The sequence below is a fragment of the Carex rostrata genome, chromosome 6, assembly GCF_964058835.1.
Source record: "Carex rostrata chromosome 6, lpCarRost1.2, whole genome shotgun sequence".
Taxonomy (NCBI): domain Eukaryota; kingdom Viridiplantae; phylum Streptophyta; class Magnoliopsida; order Poales; family Cyperaceae; genus Carex; species Carex rostrata.
This window is the reverse complement of record NC_135923.1, coordinates 12,212,419-12,233,310: the sequence shown is the minus strand read 5'-3', so window position 1 is coordinate 12,233,310 and position 20,892 is coordinate 12,212,419. Positions and strand designations below refer to the sequence as shown.

General features: G+C 34.4%; 3 protein-coding genes across 6 annotated transcripts; 2 read left to right on the top strand and 1 right to left on the bottom strand.

Moving 5' to 3' along the window:
* Nucleotides 1-4,531: 4,531 nt before the first annotated feature.
* LOC144555925 (actin-1) lies at nucleotides 4,532-8,293 on the top strand. 3 transcript variants are annotated; one of them, XM_078304367.1, is made up of 6 exons: nucleotides 4,532-4,636; nucleotides 5,549-5,618; nucleotides 6,020-6,413; nucleotides 6,756-7,045; nucleotides 7,151-7,474; nucleotides 7,923-8,293. In XM_078304367.1, exons 2-6 carry the CDS (start codon nucleotides 5,559-5,561, stop codon nucleotides 7,986-7,988), a joined length of 1,134 nt encoding a protein of 377 aa, XP_078160493.1. In that variant the 5' UTR covers nucleotides 4,532-4,636; nucleotides 5,549-5,558; the 3' UTR covers nucleotides 7,989-8,293. The 3 variants fall into 3 exon arrangements, with proteins under 3 accessions (XP_078160493.1, XP_078160492.1, XP_078160494.1); XM_078304366.1 differs by having other exon boundaries at nucleotides 4,550-4,781; XM_078304368.1 differs by lacking the exon at nucleotides 4,532-4,636 and adding an exon at nucleotides 4,738-4,781 and having other exon boundaries at nucleotides 5,497-5,618.
* A 1,672-nt stretch (nucleotides 8,294-9,965) lies between these two features.
* Nucleotides 9,966-11,770, top strand: LOC144555926 (uncharacterized). Its single transcript, XM_078304369.1, has 3 exons — nucleotides 9,966-10,324; nucleotides 10,825-11,062; nucleotides 11,479-11,770. Exons 1-3 carry the CDS (start codon nucleotides 10,019-10,021, stop codon nucleotides 11,622-11,624), a joined length of 690 nt encoding a protein of 229 aa, XP_078160495.1. The 5' UTR covers nucleotides 9,966-10,018; the 3' UTR covers nucleotides 11,625-11,770.
* A 232-nt stretch (nucleotides 11,771-12,002) lies between these two features.
* LOC144555924 (inactive poly [ADP-ribose] polymerase RCD1-like) lies at nucleotides 12,003-17,374 on the bottom strand. Of its 2 annotated transcripts, none has more exons than XM_078304365.1 (9): nucleotides 17,043-17,374; nucleotides 14,644-15,661; nucleotides 14,349-14,533; nucleotides 14,175-14,257; nucleotides 13,778-13,903; nucleotides 13,585-13,680; nucleotides 13,005-13,236; nucleotides 12,417-12,545; nucleotides 12,003-12,248 (listed from the first exon to the last, which is right to left on the bottom strand). In XM_078304365.1, the coding sequence occupies exons 2-8, from the start codon at nucleotides 15,546-15,548 to the stop codon at nucleotides 12,433-12,435; spliced, it is 1,740 nt and encodes a 579-aa protein (XP_078160491.1). In that variant the 5' UTR covers nucleotides 15,549-15,661; nucleotides 17,043-17,374; the 3' UTR covers nucleotides 12,003-12,248; nucleotides 12,417-12,432. The 2 variants fall into 2 exon arrangements, with proteins under 2 accessions (XP_078160491.1, XP_078160490.1); XM_078304364.1 differs by having other exon boundaries at nucleotides 12,424-12,545.
* Nucleotides 17,375-20,892: the final 3,518 nt, after the last annotated feature.

Sequence of the window (20,892 nt, the reverse complement as noted above, 5' to 3'; positions counted from 1 at the left end):
TTTGAAAATAGATGTAATACTATATAATTTGATTTATTAGAAAGAATGCTACAAATAACCCAGATCAACATTTTTCATGTCAAATATTTTGCGGCTGTAAGAAAAATTAATATATTTATTTATGTGTTATTGGAAAAAAAATTGTTTGGATTCTCAGTTATTCATCCCGGTTCAAAAGTCATTGTTGATCCGGGTTATTTGTAGCAGTCTTTCTAATAAATCAAATTATATAGTATTCCATCTATTTTCAAAGAAATATATTAAATATTTCTAATATTTTAATACAAAAAATAAATAAATTATAAATATTTCTATTTAAATAAAAATATCTGAAAAAAGAAAGAAAAATATTGAAACCGGAAGAAAAATTTACGGTTTTTTTTCTTTTTAGAAACTGGTTTTGAAATTCTAAAACTAGAAAATAAATTTCCGGTTTTAGACTGAATTACCGGAAAAAAAAATTCCGGTTTGAATAGATTTCGAAAACATGCTCAACTTTGGTTATTTTTTAAAATTTAATTATTTTTTTATATTTATAAAAAAAAAATCATGTTTCATATGATTCATGCCGGATCTCCTAGAATTTATTAGGTTTATCCATAAAAAAAAACTATTAATGCTCGATAATTAAATATGTCGAATCGCATTGAAAGGTCGACCACATTAAAATTGATCCAAAATTAATTGATACATGCATAATTTAACTATGAAGAATGCATCTACATATTTTTAATTTTTACTTGCACAATATAATCAAAGATATGATTGGGTGTATCTTTTAATGCAAAATTAGATTTCTCTCAAAGAAAAACGGACAAAAAAGGAATGTCAAATTAGATTTTACGTTTCTGAACATATGTAACATTTGAATTCTTATTCGAATCAAAATTGTCTGGTTGGTGATGCTCGACAAAAGATATTCTAAATTGAAAAGAGCAAAATACTTACCAGCTGATGAAGCTATACGCACGGGTTTTGGTACCATTTTGGCTATCTTCTAACGAAACCCGAGTATCGATATGACTAGAAATATGATTCCCTCGATGGCATGTGTACAAAGGAACGAAACCGCATGATTTTTGTGCAAGGACGGAGTATATTTTTTTTTTTTTAAGTAAAGGTCAGAGGTTAAACTATTTAATATATTTGTAATATAATAACAAATTTTTTTATCTGAGTTTCAAATCCATGATTTTTCATATAGATATTATATGTCTTTATCACTAAACCAAAAACTAATTCTTAAAGACAGCATTTCCACTCTAAGATATAAGATAGCATATCTCAAAGTACAAAGAAACGGAACTGCATTTATTTAATTAGGACAGTTTAAGATAAAAGAACATTTTTTTCATTATTTAACTTAATTAATTAATAGCGCGAATTTATTTGAGAAATTTTTATTCGATAAAAAAATCAAAGACAATGAAATATTAATTAATACATATTTAATTAATGTTTTAACAGAAAAATATTTAAATGAAGAAGTTTTGATGAGTATATATGTAATTAAAACTAATTAGTTAGCAAAACATCATAAATAAAGTTTCGATGAAGGATAAAAAAAAACTATTTACAGCTCGGTGCTGAAATTACTGCCCCTTTCTGCTAGCTTGAAGTATTTACTGACCGGTGACCGGTTCACAGCTATGTTTAACTGGAGTAGAACTAGGGTGTTCTTGAGCTCACCAAAGTGTTTGGTGAGCTTGACTCCAAAACCCGTCAAATCGGTTTCAAATGACGAATCCGAACTGTTGGAACCCACCTATTTTATGTGTGATGCGTCTACATGTGAAATTTTTAAACTTTCGAATTAGTTTAGTATAAAGTCAAGCGGTCAAAAAATGTTCAAAAAATGAATGCACTAAAATTAATTTATTAACCTTCTAATTTTGACCAATTGACTTTATACTAAACTAATTCCAAAGTTTAAAAATTTCACATGTAGATGCATCACACGTAAAATAGGCGGGTTTCAACGATTTTGATTCGTCATTTGAAACCAATTTGATAGATTTTGGAGTCAAGCTCACCAAACACTTTGGTGAGCTTAAGAACACCCTAGTTCTACTCCTAGTTCTACTCGTTTAACTGACCCAGCCGGCTATGTGACCTCTCTTCCCTTCTCCGTCTCAACCTCCATTGATGGATGTCTCCCTCTGTTTCTCTTTTCTTTCTAAAAAGAAGGAAAACAGAGAGAAATAGTATAGGGAGAGACACAGAGATTCTGAGGGGGTGAGGTCTTATTTGGGATGTTAGTGAGGAATTTGATATGATTTGATTAAAATATTCATAATGTTTGTGTCGGTTTGAACATTACCGATCAAAATATTTTTTTTTCCGATCTGAATTAAGATCGGTGAATTTCATATCATTCCAAACTTTTTTATTTTTAAGATCAGTAGAATTTCTTATCGATCTTTCCACTAATCATAATTCTAATATACTTTTTTCTGTTTCTCTCTCTCTCTTTTTTTTTTAAATTTCTAAAGAATTTTTTTCCCAAATCAGCAGTTTCACAAGTTGGTAAACCTGCGTAAAAAACGCTTGGAGTTATAGCGGCCATTTTTTTTAATACCCAAAAAAAAAAGAAAAATATTAAAAATAACCTCTGTTTTGGATTTTTTTCGTATATGCCCTGACCGCCTGGAAACGGGGCGGGCCAAAATTTTAGCAAACCGCCCATTATACGGGCGCTTCATGCCATTACCAAACCGCCCATATATTGGGCGGTCCACTTTTTTTTATTTTTTTTTTAAGTTTTGTTTTTTTTTAAACAGAATTTTTTTTATTTTTTGTATTGAAATATTAGAAATATTGAATATATTTCTTTAAAAATAGATGAAATACAATATAATTTAATTTATTAGAAAGACTACAACAAATAACTCGGATCAATATTTTTCAGGTCGGATTTTTCGCGGCTGTAAGAAAAATTAATATATTTCTTTATGTGTTATTGGACAAAAATAAAAATGCTTAGATTCCGAGTAATTGATCCCGGTTCAAAAGTTACTTCTATGTAATCTAGAAAATATTATAATCCTTCTAGGACATTTAATTTATAAAAAGTTGTATCTATTTCTGAAAAAAAATAAAAACTTTAAGTTATTTAATAATTGTTATTCAAAAAAAAATTCTCAAAATAGATACAACTTTTTATAAATTAAATGTACTAGAAGGATTATAATATTTTTTAGATTACATAGAAGTGACTTTTGAACCGGGATCAATAACTCGGAATCTAAGCATTTTTATTTTTGTCCAATAACACATAAAGAAATATATTAATTTTTCTTACAGCCGCGAAAAATTCGGCCTGAAAAATATTGATCCGGGTTATTTGTTGCAGTCTTTCTAATAAATCAAATTATATTGTATTTCATCTATTTTTAAAAAAATATATTCAACATTTCTAATATTTCAATACAAAAAATAAAAAAAATAAAAAAATTTCTGTTTAAAAAAAAACTTTCAAAAAAAAAAAAATGAACCGCCCAATGCTTGGGCGGTTTGGGTTCTAATTTTTTTTTTTTTAAGTTTTTTTTTTAAACAGAAATTTCTTTATTTTTTATTTTTGGTATTGAAATATTAGAAATGTTGAATTTATTTCTTTAAAAATAGATGAAATACAATATAATTTGATTTATTAGAAAGACTGCAACAAATAACCCGGATCAATATTTTTCAGGTCGGATTTTTCGCGGTTGTAAGAAAAATTAATATATTTCTTTATGTGTTATTGGACAAAAATAAAAATGCTTAGATTCCGAGTTATTGATCCCGGTTCAAAAGTCACTTCTATGTAATCTAAAAAATATTATAATCCTTCTAGTACATTTAATTTATAAAAAGTTGTATCTATTTTGAGAATTTTTTTTGAATAACAATTATTAAATAACTTAAAGTTTTTATTTTTTTTTCAAAAATAGATACAACTTTTTATAAATTAAATGTCCTAGAAGGATTATAATATTTTCTAGATTACATAGAAGTAACTTTTGAACCGGGATCAATTACTCGGAATCTAAGCATTTTTATTTTTGTCCAATAACACATAAAAAATATATTAATTTTTCTTACAGCCGCAAAAAATCCGGCCTGAAAAATATTGATCCGGGTTATTTGTTGTAGTCTTTCTAATAAATTAAATTATATTGTATTTCATCTATTTTTAAAGAAATATATTCAATATTTCTAATATTTCAATACAAAAAAAAAAAAAAAAAATTTCTGTTTAAAAAAAAAACAAAACTAAAAAAAAAAAAAAAAAAAAAAAGAAAAAAAAGTGGACCGCCCAATATATGGGCGGTTTGGTAATGGCATGAAGCGCCCGTATAATGGACGGTTTGCTAAAATTTTGGCCCGCCCCGTTTCCAGGCGGTCAGGGCATATATGAAAAAAATCTAAAATAGAGGTTATTTTTAATATTTTTCTTTTTTTTTGGGGTATTAAAAAAAATGGCCGGAGTTATAGCATCGGTAGAGAAAACTGAGAAACGGAGCATTTTACATTTTTTACTAAAGTTATCAAAATGAAAAAAAGACCATTTTACTAATATTGGCTGCGCGCTGTACACGGGCCTCCACTCATCTCACCACACTCTCCCTTCACTATTGCGATCTCGATACAAAAGGTGCGTTATAAATACAAACCTATGATAGTTTGTTTTTATTTACAGATCATTTCTCTAGTTTGTTTCTCTTCTCTAATCTCTCCCTCTTTCTTTCTCTGTCGCTCTCCCTCCCCGGCGTCCCCTCCGCGCTCTCGATTTTGCTTTGGTAAAACACTTCATCAGTCATCATGTTTCTGCAAATATTTTGATTTTAGATCGATTTGTTTCTTTATACATGTATAGATCTGGTTAAATTTGCGTGTAGACATTTGCATTGCCCTTTTTTTACATAATGTGGCATTGTTGTGATGTAAGAAGTTCCTGTTATTGTTTTTGGGAACTTATGTGATTCTACTGTGTAGAAAACTATCAACAAATCTTAGCTGAAGTTTCTAAAACCTTCACATTTTATTTGTTATAGTTAACGCATGATTTTCACTTAGACTAATTTCGAATGCAGATCATTTGAACTGCCATCTTTTATTATCTCTTTTACATGTTAAAAATGCATGGTTTATAATTGGTAGAACTTATGATCCTAGAATCTAGAGATTCGGTACACAGATATGGTGACAATTCCAGCCTTTTGTTTCACATAACATCTTTTCTGTTATTTCTATACTAATAAAAAATTAACTTCGGCTCAATTTTACTTTTCTCTACGAGTTCCTTTATGTACTGATTTTTTTTTTTTTTGCCAAAAGGTTCTTAAAAGGCAGTTCATTTGTATCAATATGCCTGTTAGTTGCTTTATCTGTATTCAAAAGCACATCAATTAAATTTACTTGGAAATTCTCTTCGTGACTGGATGCAAAGCATTTATCTTTTTTATTTTGAAATTTGTAAATCTTAATTTTCTAAGACTAGTCCCTTATCCTCAGCCTGAAACTTCATTCTTTAAATAAAGTGTAACATCTTTATTTCTTCCATTAGAGGATTTAAAATGGCCGACGCTGAGGATATCCAGCCTCTCGTGTGTGACAATGGTACTGGCATGGTTAAGGTAATTTTACATATAATATGCTCCTATTACATGTGCTGGTTTTTCTCTGGGGATAATTTCAATTTTACACTTTTGCAAAACCTCGATATGTCATGGAAATTGACAAAAAGGAAATATCATGCAAACACCCGAAAACAACGAGGAACAGTGGGGAAGGTCCAGTTTGGGAATATTTTTTGTATATTTGGAAGGAATTGTATACCCAATCTTATTGTTTTGTGGTTTTATGCTTGAACATTTACCGCAAAGCATTCTCAAATCGGAGTTCCTTAAATGCCTTTGAATTGCTAAGGTGAGAACCCATGAGCCCAAACATTGGATATTGGACTTGTGACCCCTCCCCATCCTAAATATATATAAACAAATAAAATTCTAACAATATAGTCCTACTCTATTTGTAGGCTGGATTTGCTGGTGACGATGCCCCGCGTGCCGTGTTCCCCAGCATTGTGGGCCGCCCCCGTCACACTGGTGTCATGGTTGGTATGGGCCAAAAGGACGCATATGTGGGTGATGAGGCCCAGTCGAAAAGAGGTATCCTGACCCTTAAGTACCCAATTGAGCACGGCATAGTCAGCAATTGGGATGACATGGAGAAGATCTGGCATCATACCTTTTACAATGAGCTCCGTGTTGCACCTGAGGAGCACCCCATCCTCTTGACTGAGGCGCCTCTTAACCCCAAAGCTAACCGTGAGAAGATGACCCAGATAATGTTTGAAACATTCAATACCCCTGCCATGTATGTAGCTATCCAGGCCGTGCTGTCTCTCTATGCTAGCGGTCGTACCACTGGTATGTCTTATAGTCTGTTAAAATATAGCAAGCATGATGTGCAGTTCCCTTGATAATTTTTATTGTTTTAAGTTGAGCACTAAGTATTCCCCATTGTGATTAAGGGACTTGATTTTACTACAACTACAAGTCAGTATTCCCTGCATTTAGATGTCAGGACTGGCAAGTTTTGGAGTGTCCATTTCTAGTGTATACCTTTCAAAGTTGTTAGCAGCTTACTCTGTGTGTGAACATTCATGATAGGATTTAACTAAACAGTTCACTATTTTATTCTTACTAAAATTTGGGAGAACGAAATTTGCAAATATGATGGCTGCTGATGCATGTGGTTTCCTCTATCAGGTATTGTGCTCGACTCTGGTGATGGTGTCAGCCACACTGTGCCCATCTATGAAGGTTACGCACTGCCCCATGCTATCCTTCGCCTGGATCTTGCCGGTCGTGACCTCACTGACCACCTCATGAAGATCCTGACAGAGCGCGGCTACTCCTTCACCACCACAGCTGAGCGTGAAATTGTCCGTGACATCAAGGAGAAGTTGGCCTACATTGCTCTTGACTATGAGCAGGAGCTTGAGACTGCCCGCACCGGCTCCTCTGTTGAGAAGAACTACGAGCTGCCAGATGGGCAGGTGTGATTACTATTTAAGTAGAACAATTAATCACATTTTTCATCTGACATTGACTTCTTGCTTAAACAATAGAACTCAGAAAACAAACAAAATATGAAATGACAGGTGATCACCATCGGTGCTGAGAGGTTCCGTTGCCCAGAGGTGCTCTTCCAGCCATCCTTCATTGGGATGGAAGCTGCCGGCATACACGAGACTACTTACAACTCAATAATGAAGTGTGATGTTGACATCAGGAAGGACTTGTATGGTAACATCGTGCTAAGTGGTGGCACGACCATGTTTGGTGGCATTGCTGACAGGATGAGCAAGGAGATCACCGCCCTTGCTCCAAGCAGCATGAAGATCAAGGTTGTTGCACCACCTGAGAGGAAGTACAGTGTCTGGATCGGTGGTTCTATCCTGGCTTCTCTCAGCACCTTCCAGCAGGTAAATTAGAAAGAAGATATGTGTGGTTTATGTATTACATCTTACCTGTCTTTTTTCCTTTTCCTTTTTTAATTTGGTCTAGTGGTGATATGTCAATCTACGAGGCTGGTAGTAAAAGGAGCTTTTTTGAGTTGTAGGCTCTGACAGTAACCTGAACACATTTCTGCCAGTAAGTTCTAGCTAGGGAACTAGAGCTGGTCATGAAAAACCCCAGCAAACATTATCTAGAAAAAAAATGGGGCTCAAAAGAAAGGCCTTGAATAAAATTAAAAAAGAAATAAGATCTTTGCTGCTATTGGGTTGGGTTTACCGGACCATTACTTGGTAACTGTACCTACAAAGAAATTCAATTACCACAAAATCAATTAAATATCTCATGCATATTAACATGGTTTTGTAGTAGCGCATTGATTAACACTGGTTGTTTTCTTTTTGGGCTATTTTGTAGATGTGGATTGCGAAGGCCGAGTACGATGAGTCGGGTCCATCAATTGTTCACCGGAAATGCTTCTAAGTTGTCTTCTAAAGAAAGGCTAGTATTGAGGACGCAGCTAGGCTCTTTCTATATGTTTTGAGACCAATTGGGGATTTTCCAAGAGAGAGCACCTGGCTTCGTTGCAGAAAATAATATAAAATTTACCTGAGTTGCTGTTGTTTTGTTCTTTCTATACTTTTTGTTCTTTTGGTACTAATTGTCTACTAAAAAAGTAAACGTGAGATTCTTTCTTTTTTCATGTATGAATATACCGGTTCAGTTTTTTGCTGATAATTTCTGAATATAATAGTTTCCTCGCACAACATTTTCATGTTGGGGTTGTTGACTGTTGAGTGCTTTTGATATAATATTTTGTATGATAGCAAACCATTGCAATATTGCATGCACATCTTACCCAAAAAGAAGCATTCCAAGTTTCTATAGCGTATTAATTTTTGAAGTTTAGAGTATGTGCATTATGTGAAGCAACACTACCTTTCACTGAAAATAGGAAGTCAACTGAAGAAAAAATATATTTTTCAGCATCAGATGCAAGACTACCTTCTGGATAGAAAATGAGTTTGTTGGCAAATGATTAGTCCCAAGTTACCCTCTGACAGGAAAGGATGAATCACCGTTAGTTCTGACTTCTAATATTGATATCGGTCAATTATTTGGACAAGCTGAATTGTAATTGTAAGTTTGTAACTATGATGCAATCCCAGAATACAGATCCCTAAAGTAACTCAAAGTTTGAGTTTGGATCTGGACCGTCCGATCTGCACTGACACGATTTTTAAAACTCCCGTATGTTCCACCTTGGACAGTGGATTGATCAGAATTATGATTGAATGGTCAAGATTCAAACTCAAAATTTGAGTTACTTTGAGAGGATCCGAACCCGCAATACCCTTGTGGTTTCAATTAAAAGCAAAAAAAATAGCAATTCATCAAGCCCTCAATAATAATTAACTAAGTCGAAATCATTTCAAAATCTGACATCGAGCACTAATATATTCATCAACCCCTAAATATGTAATGCACATAGTTCTTTTAAAATTCGTACTAATATATAAAGCATGAGTGGCTCGTCAAGTAATTAGCTGAGGACATCGTTGCTAAAATTCTACTAGTCTGTTTCCTAATTTACAGAGATTGTAATTTGTATTCTAATTGCGTCTTAATTATAAGATTTACTAGTCGTTGCTAATATTCAGCTAGATATCTAATTAGTCTGACAGATATACATTTGAATATTATATTATTTGTTGTCTAAGTTGTATAAGTGATATCTAAGACAAATATCTTTATTCTTCAATAAAAGAACAATCAGATTCAAACTTTTGATGATATGAATTTAAGAGCATCAAGTCTATATTTCGCCACCGTACAAGTTCAGCAATTAAACTGCACGAATGTTAGATGATCAGTAGAAAGAGTAAAAGTTGGGTGTGATGTGCTCACTAAGAGAGTTTGGTGAGCACAACTTCAAAAATATGTTGAATCCACACCGTTGAAATCCATGTACTTCATGAGTGATGCATGTACATGCAAAATTTTAAAAGTTTCAATTTTATTTACTGCAAGCCGTGCAAGGTCAAACGATCAAATAAATGATAAAAATTGAATATATAAAACAACTTATAAATTAACTTATAAAAGATTCATTTCTTTAACCGCTTGACCTTGTAGCAAATAAATTCGAAACCTTCAAAATTTTGCATGTACATGATGCATGACGTACATGAATTTTAACAGTTTGAATTCGATGTTTGAATCGATTCGATATACTTTTGGAGTTGTGCTCACTAAACCCTCTGAGTGAGCACATCACACCCTAGCTTTACTCTCAGTAGAAATATGACACTTGTCAACAAATAATAGAGATCACAACACAAGCAGAATCACAAATAATGGAGATCACAACACATAAGCAGAATCTTTGCCTATAATTAATTACCTGAAAGCAACAGCTATCTCCTTTTCAAAGAAGTCTTCATTCCCATCGATATATACCCACTATTCCTCCCGCTCAGAGAGAGAGACAAAAGAGAGATCATCTGAAATAGATGGCAGAGCGGGGCGATGAAACTGAGGGATCCAACGGCGTCGCTTCACCGGAGGATCTCAACCGTCCGATCGAAGTCGAGAGCATCATGTCGGAGGGTCATACTCTCCCAACCGTCGTACGGGGCTTCGTCGACGGGGTTCTCTCCTCCGATGGCCCGTCTCCGCCGCCTCCATTTCTCCGGCGTGTGCGCACGGCCGCTACTGACGCAGCACCGAAGCTTCGAGAAGCTTCTAGGAATTCGGCGCGTGATCTGGTCGTCTGGACCAAGCAGGGAAGCTCTCTTCGCGCTCTTCTTGTCATCACTGTGAGTTACATCAGGCGAATTAAATTCTCTCTTTCTTTTTGTTGTTTTCAGTCTATATCCTGGAATCAAATGGCCTTCTTTTGTATTGTAGCTGAATAATTATCCATAAGTGTTGTGTCTTTGCATTCTTCTGGAGGACATATACATCAATTTACTTGTCTTGTTGTCACCTGAATAATTAAACAAAAATCGAGGCAATTGCAAATAAATATTGTACCGAGGAAATATAATTTACTTGCTTTTGCTATAAAGCAAATGATTAGGTGCTGTTTAGGCAGTTGATCTGATGATCTCATCTTGTAATAAAATCAATGTAATTTGTTGTGGTCTTGACTAGTGGTAATTTATTCAACTCCATATTTAACAATAGCTTCATAATTCTGGTTTCGTAACCAATGGAATCAAATATTTAAAACACAATACTTCATCCAAGTCACTATTCTTCAACTAACAATAATAACAGCCATACAAAACATACTAAGTTCTTTTGAACCTAACAGGTGGGATCAATTACTCTCTTGTCAGTAACTGCTGTGACAGTGTTGATGTTCCTCCTACTTGCTGCAACCACAAATGCTGTTGTCATATCCTTTTTTGTGTCCTTCGCTGCTGCTGGAGGTTTCTTGGCCTTTTTCTTTGCTTGTTTGACAGCGATTTATGTTGGGGTGTTAGCTGTTGCCTTCTTTGTTATTTCCACGGTGACAGTTTCTGCAAGTATTGCTATCTTCATAGCTACTGGTATGAAATCCTGATGCTTTTATCCAAGATTGATATTCTTTTTTTCTTTCTTAAAGGAATTAATATTTTGCCTGTTTAAGCAAAATCCTGGCAAATATATCTTTTTATCTGCTGAATCTACTTTATTCTCAGGGCATATCTTTCTTTTGAGATATTTGCATCAACTTGAATTGATTTAAAACTTATTTTGATTTGGTTAGCCTTGGTATACATGGGTGCTTATTTTGCCATTGTTATCAACCCTAAGTTCCCATTTCTTTATTTGACATCTGACATTCTGAGTTTTTATTTAGTATTGCTTGTGCCTGATTTAACTCAGAAGTAAATATAAACAATAAAAAAAATAAAAGAGGTGTATGTTATCATTACCTTGTCTATATTGTAACATCGAATTTGAATTTTCATTCCCATTCCAGGTTGGATTGGTTTCTTTTTGTTAGTTTGGTATGCCGCTAGAAAAACCTTGGAGCTCACAAAGAAGTTGGTGACAATTGCAACCTCAACTGTTTCAGCATATTCAGCTGCTCGTCAAGCTAAGAACAATGAAAAGGGTTATACTTAATTTATTTTTTCTTAAATTTTAAGCTCGTTGCTGTGAATAATGCTAGCATTATTTTTTATGAATTAGGTTGTCTTCTTTCTTCCCTTTTGGGTTTGTGTATAGAAAGATCTGCAATGCCACTATATTTATTCTACTTGTTTTGTGCTTGAATGTTGCAACATTGATTTGTGTGTAAAATCACATATGATGAAAAATTCCATATTATCTTCATTTATGGGACAACCATTCTTAAAGTTCTTTGGCTATTTCCATATCAGTAGCACTGTTTGCCTGCCTCAACTGTGGAAAAATTACCAGAACGAACAATTTTCATAACAGGATCATACTGCCTCATTTGAGCAATACTGCAAATCATGCGATCAACTTAGGCAAAAAATATTCAATTCGCAAAGTTACCTAAAACCACAACAGATTTTACCATGTCTCAAATTCCAAAAGCTACAAATGTTCAGATCATTATTAATATTATCAAATATTCGGCAACGCTAAATTTGCTAGCTTACACAACAAAAGGAACACATTAACATTTACTAGATACTATTCAGTTAATAACGCCCCAAAGAGAAACCATTCAGAGTCGACGGATACAAGTTTGAATCTCCACCACATGCCAATCCAACAGACCTAATGAAAAATACAATGATAAGAATAAAATGCAGCACCAAAGAATTTGAAGGATGCAATTAAACGACATTCACATTAGGAATTCAGAACAAAATGTATAATTATGGTAATTTCATAGATGTATATGGATATACAGTCAGATAATTAGATGTTTTTTTCTTGTCTTACTCTGTACCTCTTATGGTCATGGTTCGAGCTTAGCAGCTCGAAGAATTGAATCAATGGCGGCATTATTGAGCTTCATTCCTTGCTCAATGCTCAGGTAGCACATATTAACTCCTGAATCACCATCAGTACCTATCATTGCATGAGCATAAACGTAGGTAAGTTTACATGCTAAGCAAAACACACCCTACTCTGATCATCAAAACAAAATTTTAGTAAAACATAAACACAAAGGTTTAAAGCATCAATTACAGAAATATTAGTAGCAGCAAGCTTACATATTCAAACTAATCCATCAATGGCAAATACTTCTAAATGCAAAACAGCATATAGAATGCAACTAGAGCACTTGCAAAGTAAAGAAGGTATAAACCAAATTGCAACCAAAAATTAATTAGCACATACACTTGCTCAAAAATATATTTAGGAAACAAGGTACATCAGACAAAATATCGCAATCCTTCATTAGTTCATAATAATAAAAACACATGGAATGACTAGCATATAAACAGTCCTCACCAGAAGCACAAACTACAATTTAGTCAATGCGTCTCACAAAGAGTAGGAAAAATAAAAAAGTAATTAACTAACCATGATGAGATGTTGCAGGAAGGGTTGAGTCATGAACAACGCGCTTTGGAGGTGCATGAGAGGCACCTTTGGGTTGGGACTCACGACTGGTACCTATCGCTACAGAGAGAGAAGTGTCGACTGGTGAGTCACAAAGAGCACTGATGGGAGGACCAGACACCAGCTCTGACGCAGCCTCCATAGCGTCCATTTGATTTGCATTTGCAACCGGGTTGCCATTCCATGCCGACGGCTGGAACAGATTAGGTCATTAAGTGTCAAAATGTACAAAAAAAAAATGTAAGTTACAACTGCCAGAGTCAAGAGCAATACTGGTACCAACTAATCCATTGTATAGCTGTACCAGTACCAACTTTTAACTGTACACAGGCCCGTCCTAACTCCTTTGCTTTTTGTTTGTTCTCACAACATGTTCTAGTTTTCAATTAGTTGGGATTTGACTGGGTGATTGCGAAAGTCTGAGCATTCCAAAACTTCAATTAATAATTCCAGTCTCGCACACTTAACAGTAATTCAAAACTGGATTCTGCCAAAAAAGTAGAAAAAAAGAGAGGCATCCATAAAAGTTGAGTAGACATACAGTATGCTGCAATTTGGTCAAAGTGGACCTGAGCAACTCGTCGCCCACAATAGTTCTGATCTTCTTCACTAGCTCTTCCCTTGTTATAATCTTCTTCTGAAAGCAAATAAAATTTAAACAGGGTTCATGACTACACAAACAACAAAAGAACCAAAGTGGTATAAAATTTTAAATTCATTCTCCCGAGTGTCACCTTCAACTCATCATGATGTAAGGCGAGAAGCTCCCTCGCAATTGGGCAAATCTCATCTTGAATTTCAGCAAACAGTCCTGTAAAAGACATCCATGGCGATGTTGGCCCTGCTTCATTGTTCATAATCTGCACAAAGAGATTAAAACTAGTTGGAAACATGACTTGTTCAGCACGAGAACATGAAAAGGACATGTTCTAAATTAATTTTCTTTATTCTTTTTGTGAAGTTAAAAAGGCTAATCTAACATTAACCAACTGCTGCTCAAGGCAATAGTTTAACCAACATTTTTTCATGGCCATGAAGTAGGTAACAACTGGCACAGTACCATGATGACTAGTATGTGCAGGTACAAAACTATATAGTAACTCTTTGATAAAGTAAAAATTTGATGCTTACATGGCGACGAGTAGGCAAATCCCGTACAAATGTAGTAACTCTTTGCTCAGAAATTCGCACGAAATTCAATCCCACCATATACTCTGAAAGATGAAGAACATATGCAAAATCAGATTAGCACCTAAAGAAAATTACCAATATATTAAATTAAATCACAACTATGATATCTCTTACCTCGAACTACTGGAGAGAGTTTGAAAGTCACAACATACTCCGGATAGATGCAAGTGTCTGCATCAACTGAAGGCACAAAATAGTACTTCGGCTTCAAGCCATTACTTTCCTTTGGAAAACTTGGTATCACACGGCATAACAGCATGTACTGCACGCCCTTTTCGTCAACATCACAAAAATTCACGCTATACAATAAAGAATAAATAACCAAGGAAAAAAAAATCACACCAAAGCTCGGTATACTGTTGTCAATTATGTCAGAAATAATAATACACATTTTGGTTGTTTCAAGTACCAGGCGAAGGATCGGTCTTCGGGCATGATGTACAAGTCTGTACCACTAGTGCCTTCATTAGGCTTCACTGCCTTGCTAAACCCATAAATCAGTACCTTAGCCATCTCAATCTTGCCACATCCAAACCAACCAGACGTCACATCGACACCTTTTCCTCCCTCCTTTCCTGCCAGGTCAATGCCCATCCTCCTCTCAAACTCCACAAGCCGAGACTGCGCCGCACTGTCATTGCCATCTGGATAGTGGCGGTAAATCTGCAGTACAATATCAGGTGCAGCAAAAGGGCCCATACCAGAAAGGAACAGGTCCTGAATCGAGATAAACTGTTGGCTGTCCTTCTCAACAGGCACAATCTTCTTGCGCAACATGTCAGCTGGTGAAAGCCTCGACGACTGAGACTGACGCAGGGCCCGCTCAGCTCTTACAGGTTGTGCCTCATGCAACTCCTTAGAGAACTCCTGATCAATAAAGAGTGGTGGAAAGAAGCACTCACCAGCTTCATCAATCCATGCAATGGACCTCTGCTTCTTGGTTCTCAAATTAACAGCTATCATCGATAGAAAGTCAACCAGTATGGTTTCACCGTCAGAAAACACAATGGTACTCGATTTATCTTCTTTAAAACCCTTGATCAGTACACGCAAGGCAGGCTCAGGAAACATGCACCACTGGTTTTGGCTGTAAAACATGACCCGTGCTGGCATCCCGCTTTTTAGGTAGCTGAGACAGCTCTCAGCCAGAGTAGGCTGCATTGGTACCAGGCAGCAGCAGTTCCTCTTCTGTAAATATGATCTGGAAGGGAGAAGGTTTTGTGACATGGTACGCGCTACTTTTGTTTCTGAAGTGGAGCATGCGCAAGCATCAGGTAGCTTGCGCTTCAAACCAGATGGTTCACTGGAGGACATGGCGGTGTATTGATTGGTCAACAGAAATGGAAATCTGAAAAGTACTGGTAGTATGTACACAATTTACAAGTCAACACACATTTTCTTTATCCTCCGAGCAGCAGAATTAATTCCTGGAAAATGGAAGCAGCAGATAAATTCTCACAGTTCATTAAAAAAAAAAAAAGGGCAAGGTCACAGTGATATTCAGAGATGCAATCCCAGTTTCTACTCTCCTATTTACTAATAAATACCAGATTACAAGGAATTAATACCAAGAATTAATTTCTTTCGGACAACTTTACGCACCTTAAATAAGGCAAACTTACTCTCATAAACAATTCTCTAAAACTATTTAAGACAAGTATATCCAGACAACTTAAATCCCAATAGATATATAACATTAAAAATAAGCTTATCACTCTATGAGATTGCTAATAAATTACCAAGTGACAAAAAAGCGATTGACCAAGAGTACATTATATATGGTCTGTTTTCATGAAACATATCTAAATTTGCTCAGCTTTTAAACTACCTAAATAGAGCAGTACAAAAGCCACTACCACGAGAGAGTACACGTTTCATGATGGGGCCAAGTTGACACTTCACTTATACACCATTAAAAAAATACTTGCACAGATTGTCTGCAGTATTGTATGTCTAGATTCTCATGAATTGTTTTTATGCTCTAAAATGACAGTACCATTAAACATGGCCCGTCCAATTGACAGTTGAAGTTGACAGGAAAAAACACAAACATAATCCCCGGTGATGGAAACATTGCTTTTATATTTAATTAGTTTACTTTATTTGTTCTTCTAACTACTTGACCAAAAATGGGTAGAATTATGGGTGCGTAGTAGGAATTGACAGAAGCATAATTAAATAACAACAAAATACAAGTAATATTTCGCAATAAAGAAATGCGACAGACGTACTAGTAAAGTGTGATCTACAAGTGAGATGTGTCACCCCAGGTTTTTATCTATAAAATAACAGTATTTCAGACTTAACCAAGATTGAACCTTGATGCATAGTAGGAATTGAACAGAAGCATAATTAAACAACAACGAAGTACAGGTAATATTTCGCAATAAAGAAATGCGACAGACATACTAGTAAAGTGTGATCTACAAGTGAGATGCGTCACCAGTCACCCAAGGTTTTTATCTTTAAATCAACAGTATTTCAGACTAAACCAAGATTTAACCTAACTATTAGTAAAAAAAACACAAACTGTATATGCATACCATGACTATTGAAAAGTAGGTCAATTGGGATTTGATTCTTCTCATTCTTTTGATTTGCTTCAAACAAAACTAAAAAACGAGCAAAGAAGATATATATATTTTTATCATGATGACATGCAAACAGACCTGAGCCCTAAAATTTACCAAAAATCACCTAAAGAATAACTGTAGCATCTCCCCTAATTTTTCAATTTCCAGCGCGAAATACCGCTAATCACCCACTAGAATGTCAAAATAAGAACAAAAATAAAAGATCAAAATTTACCTCTTTAAAGCTTGTTTCCCCGAAAACAGAAAGAAAGACTCGCACAATCAGGCCTAATTCCTCAAGACTCCTCGCTTTCTCTGCCACGATCGACTGCTGCTCGGAGATAGGGTTTTATAGAGGGGATAGATAAGATCGAAGAGGAACAAGCAAAGGTGGAAGAGATAGAAGGGGAAGCAAAGGTGCTTCCGTTACTGTTGAGGGGAAAATCGGAAATACGCTAGGGGTTAATTGAGTGGCAAGTGGCACAAAACACCGCCTGCTGGCAATTCCTCCTCGCTGGCTTGACCATCAAGTTTTATCTCGCCGTTGTCTTTCGTTTCCGACCTTTCGCCGAGAGAAGGCGGTTGCCTAATCTAGTTGGGCCTGCATACTCACCGACTTGGGCCCATTTAGTGAAGATTTATTTATATCGGGCCGGAACACCCCTTGCTAAGGATTTATATTAACAAGCGGCGAAAGCTGAAAGGAGTAAGACGATTGTGTGGAGAAGGCGGAGAACGTGAGCGGAGGGAAGGAGAGAAAAACCGAGGGTCCGGATTTCAAGCCGCTCTATAAGGTGCCATAAACTGGATTGTATCGGGCCTTTTATGTCCGCTGAAAATACTAGGTCGTTCGGCCCATGTTTGCTATACAATTTTAGACATGTTTAGCGCAGATGTATTGTAATTGGGCTAACAGACATGTTTTATACTGCGAATTTATTGTAGATGAAGCAGATCGCGGCCGATATTTTATTGGATGTCAGACCCGCTTTTCGTTGTTTTTGCTTCTTGAGGTGCGTTTGGATGGAGCAAATATAGCACTATTTTTTTGAGTTATTTGATGTGTGAATGGAAAAAGAATAACACTAATTTACTATTTTTTGTTTTTCTTATATGAATTAGCTCACTATTTTACTAACTCAACAAAATATTGAATTAGTTACTATTTTTAAATTTAAAATTAGCTATATTCTTTGTTTCATCCAAACGTACCAATGAAATCGGGTGTTTGCTCTTCATTGGGCTTGTCAAAGTATATAACCACTTTTATGAAAAGAGATTATAAGTGAATGACAGCATGAGTAGAGCTGTTTAAAGCTATTAAGCTGACTTTATTTGAGCGGGTTTATATATATTATTTTTAAAGTATTTTTGAAAAGTAAAATTCTACTTTTTTAAATCGGATTGTACGATTAAAATAAAATCTTACTTCTTTTTTTTCAAATGAAAAAAGATAGTGGATACTGGATACAGATTCAGTTTGAGCAACCTGTTTGGTTGGTGTGACTTAAAATTCAAACTCTGTTCTAATTGGATCAGTTCGGATCAAACCTAGCCGGATATGGAGTGGGACATGCAGGATGATTTGAGTAATACAATATCTTATCTGAGGATAATCAAATTGTGTTAGCACTCAAATATCTTATCTGAGGATAATCAAATTGTGTTAGCACTCAAATATCTTATCTGAGGATAATCAGGTTACCGAATAGAAAGTTCAATTATATTCGGTAAAGAGTTCAACGTTAATTTTTTATACTTTGTTTACGAAATAATTTTATGGATTTACATACTGTTTGGTTTCACAACCCCACTTCAACGTTAGTATTTTTGAAAATATAATTCCTTTTTTTTAGGTTAAATACAGGCTGCTGTACATGTAATGCTGATGACGACTAAAACATATTAATTTCCCCAAAAAAAAAAACAAGAGAAGCATAATGTGGCAAAATTAATTTCAGCATTAAATCACGTTTTTAAAAGCGCCTAAGAGAAATAGCAAAATGTGGCAATTAATTTAGATATCCTTCTAGAAGAGTTAAATTAAAGCCCTGATTTGGTACACTGATTTGCACATCATTATCGCCGAACTTGGTGAACAACCAACCCAGGATACGAATCAATCTGTTGCTATTCTTCTAAGAATAGCAGCTTGTGCTTTTCCTTTATGTGTCTATCTCTCTCTTCAAAAGAGAAGGAGAGAAAGTGGAGAGAAAAGGTAGAGAGATAAATAAAAGAGTATGAGAAGAATATGGAAAGAATAGCAGCGGATCTCGTTCCACCAATTCATGTAGCTGTCACCAGTCATCACCTCTCTTTCATTTCTCAGTTATCACATTTATTAATTATATCATGTCTTATACTTTATAAGTTGAATACTCACAATATTGTTTATCTTCATAATATTAATCCTCTTATATTTTATAATACAATAGCAGAATTAGACTTTCAAACTATATGAATCAAATACAAATAAATGTCAATTATATTAAATTTGTTTATAGAAAATGAAAATCAATATAAGTACATGACATTTTACTCTAAATTATATAAAAACTTATACATAACTATAAAAAAATGAAAAAATGATAGTAATTAAGTTTTTTGCATAACTTATACATGACATTTTTTGCATTACCTTATCAAAGTAAGTTTGTCAGATTGGTATAAGCTACGTACGAAACAAACTTCTGATATGATAGTCTTGACACATAAATAATATGTCCACCATACATTATGATTTTTATGTATGTTATTTTTTAACTTATACTTGAGCTAAATTTTAACCATTTTTTTCTTTTACTCGCAAAAAAAAAATCTATTTTCGTCCCTTTACTTAATTATGAGATGAAAGGTTTTATTTTATAATCGGAGATTGAAAACTTTAGGCTAATTATTAATATAAGAAAATGTGGTATAATTTTTGTACATATAATTACTACTCAATTTATTAGTATTATTGAAAAGAAAAAAAGATCTCATGGCTGAAATACCACTTTATGAAATCATTAACTTTTTATGTTCAGCATTGACAATGTCAACCATTTTATGGACACATGCACTTTACATATGTCTTAGTCAGATATTATTTCTTTTTTAGGGTTTTTTTAATTGATAGTAATTAATAGAAAAGAAGAAAGAGAAACAAAAAGAGTACAGGTGTTTTTTTATTAGTAGTAAGATCGGTACGAATTGTACCGATTTTAAAAATGTCAAATTTTGAATTGGTATTATATGTACCGATCCTAACTCAGGTTTTTTTATTATTTCACAGAGAATCAGTGTAATATTTACTGTTCTAATTAATTTGAATTTTAGAATCAGTACACATAGTACCGATGTTACTATCACTATGAAAATATTAATACTCTTACTGTTTCTCTCTCTCTTTTTCTATGTTTACTACCAATAAAAAATCCTCCTTTTTAAACTGAGGCGGAAGAATGTATAGTCAAAAGGGTGCTAAGCACCCCCTATTAATTGAAATTTGTTATTTTATTCTTTGAAAAAAATTAATTTCTACAAAAAGTTATAGTATTAGCTCCTCTCATAAATTGAAATTACATAACACCTATTTATCTAGCGTCCTCTTTTTCAATTTTCTAGTTCCGCCCCTGTTTTTAAATGAGTCTTTGTCAGATATTACTTATTGGCGAAGAATACCTTCATGCAGCGTTCTGACAAAGAACGGCTTGCAATAAAAAAATAATATTCAATTAGTTTGTGGTAGTTTTTAAATCTAAGTATCTGGTACTTTGCGCACCGAAACGATATCTGTTGCCATCAACTCAGACGCAAGCATAAATTAATTAATGCGGTGAGGTCATTTTGTAATAATTGAAAATGATCCTTTCTCGTTCACTGCTCAGATGAAGTCGTTGATCTTCATTAATTGTTTGATTAATTGGTTGTGCGTTAGGGGTGCAAACAAATCGGATATTATCAATCCGTATCCGGGTCTGTATTAGAAAACTCGATATAAATATCTGATATTCAAATATTCATGCGGATACGGTTACATATATGATTTTAAATTTTAGTTATTTGTATTTAAATAATATATACAGTAAGGCTACCATGCTTTG

What these genes read in the sequence shown, in the direction of transcription:
- LOC144555925 (XM_078304367.1), top strand. Translation starts at nt 5,559, where the DNA reads ATGGCCGACGCTGAGGATATCCAGCCTCTCGTGTGTGACAATGGTACT. An exon ending in ACGAGCTGCCAGATGGGCAG is followed by an intron (nt 7,046 to 7,150) that starts GTGTGATTACTA and finishes ATGAAATGACAG; the next exon opens with GTGATCACCATCGGTGCTGA. An exon ending in CTCTCAGCACCTTCCAGCAG is followed by an intron (nt 7,475 to 7,922) that starts GTAAATTAGAAA and finishes GCTATTTTGTAG; the next exon opens with ATGTGGATTGCGAAGGCCGA.
- LOC144555926 (XM_078304369.1), top strand. Translation starts at nt 10,019, where the DNA reads ATGGCAGAGCGGGGCGATGAAACTGAGGGATCCAACGGCGTCGCTTCA. An exon ending in GCGCTCTTCTTGTCATCACT is followed by an intron (nt 10,325 to 10,824) that starts GTGAGTTACATC and finishes TGAACCTAACAG; the next exon opens with GTGGGATCAATTACTCTCTT. An exon ending in TGCTATCTTCATAGCTACTG is followed by an intron (nt 11,063 to 11,478) that starts GTATGAAATCCT and finishes TTCCCATTCCAG; the next exon opens with GTTGGATTGGTTTCTTTTTG.
- LOC144555924 (XM_078304365.1), bottom strand. Translation starts at nt 15,548, where the DNA reads ATGTCCTCCAGTGAACCATCTGGTTTGAAGCGCAAGCTACCTGATGCT. An exon ending in ATTTGCCTACTCGTCGCCAT is followed by an intron (nt 13,904 to 14,174) that starts GTAAGCATCAAA and finishes CTCTTTGTGCAG; the next exon opens with ATTATGAACAATGAAGCAGG. An exon ending in TGACCAAATTGCAGCATACT is followed by an intron (nt 13,237 to 13,584) that starts GTATGTCTACTC and finishes AATCTGTTCCAG; the next exon opens with CCGTCGGCATGGAATGGCAA.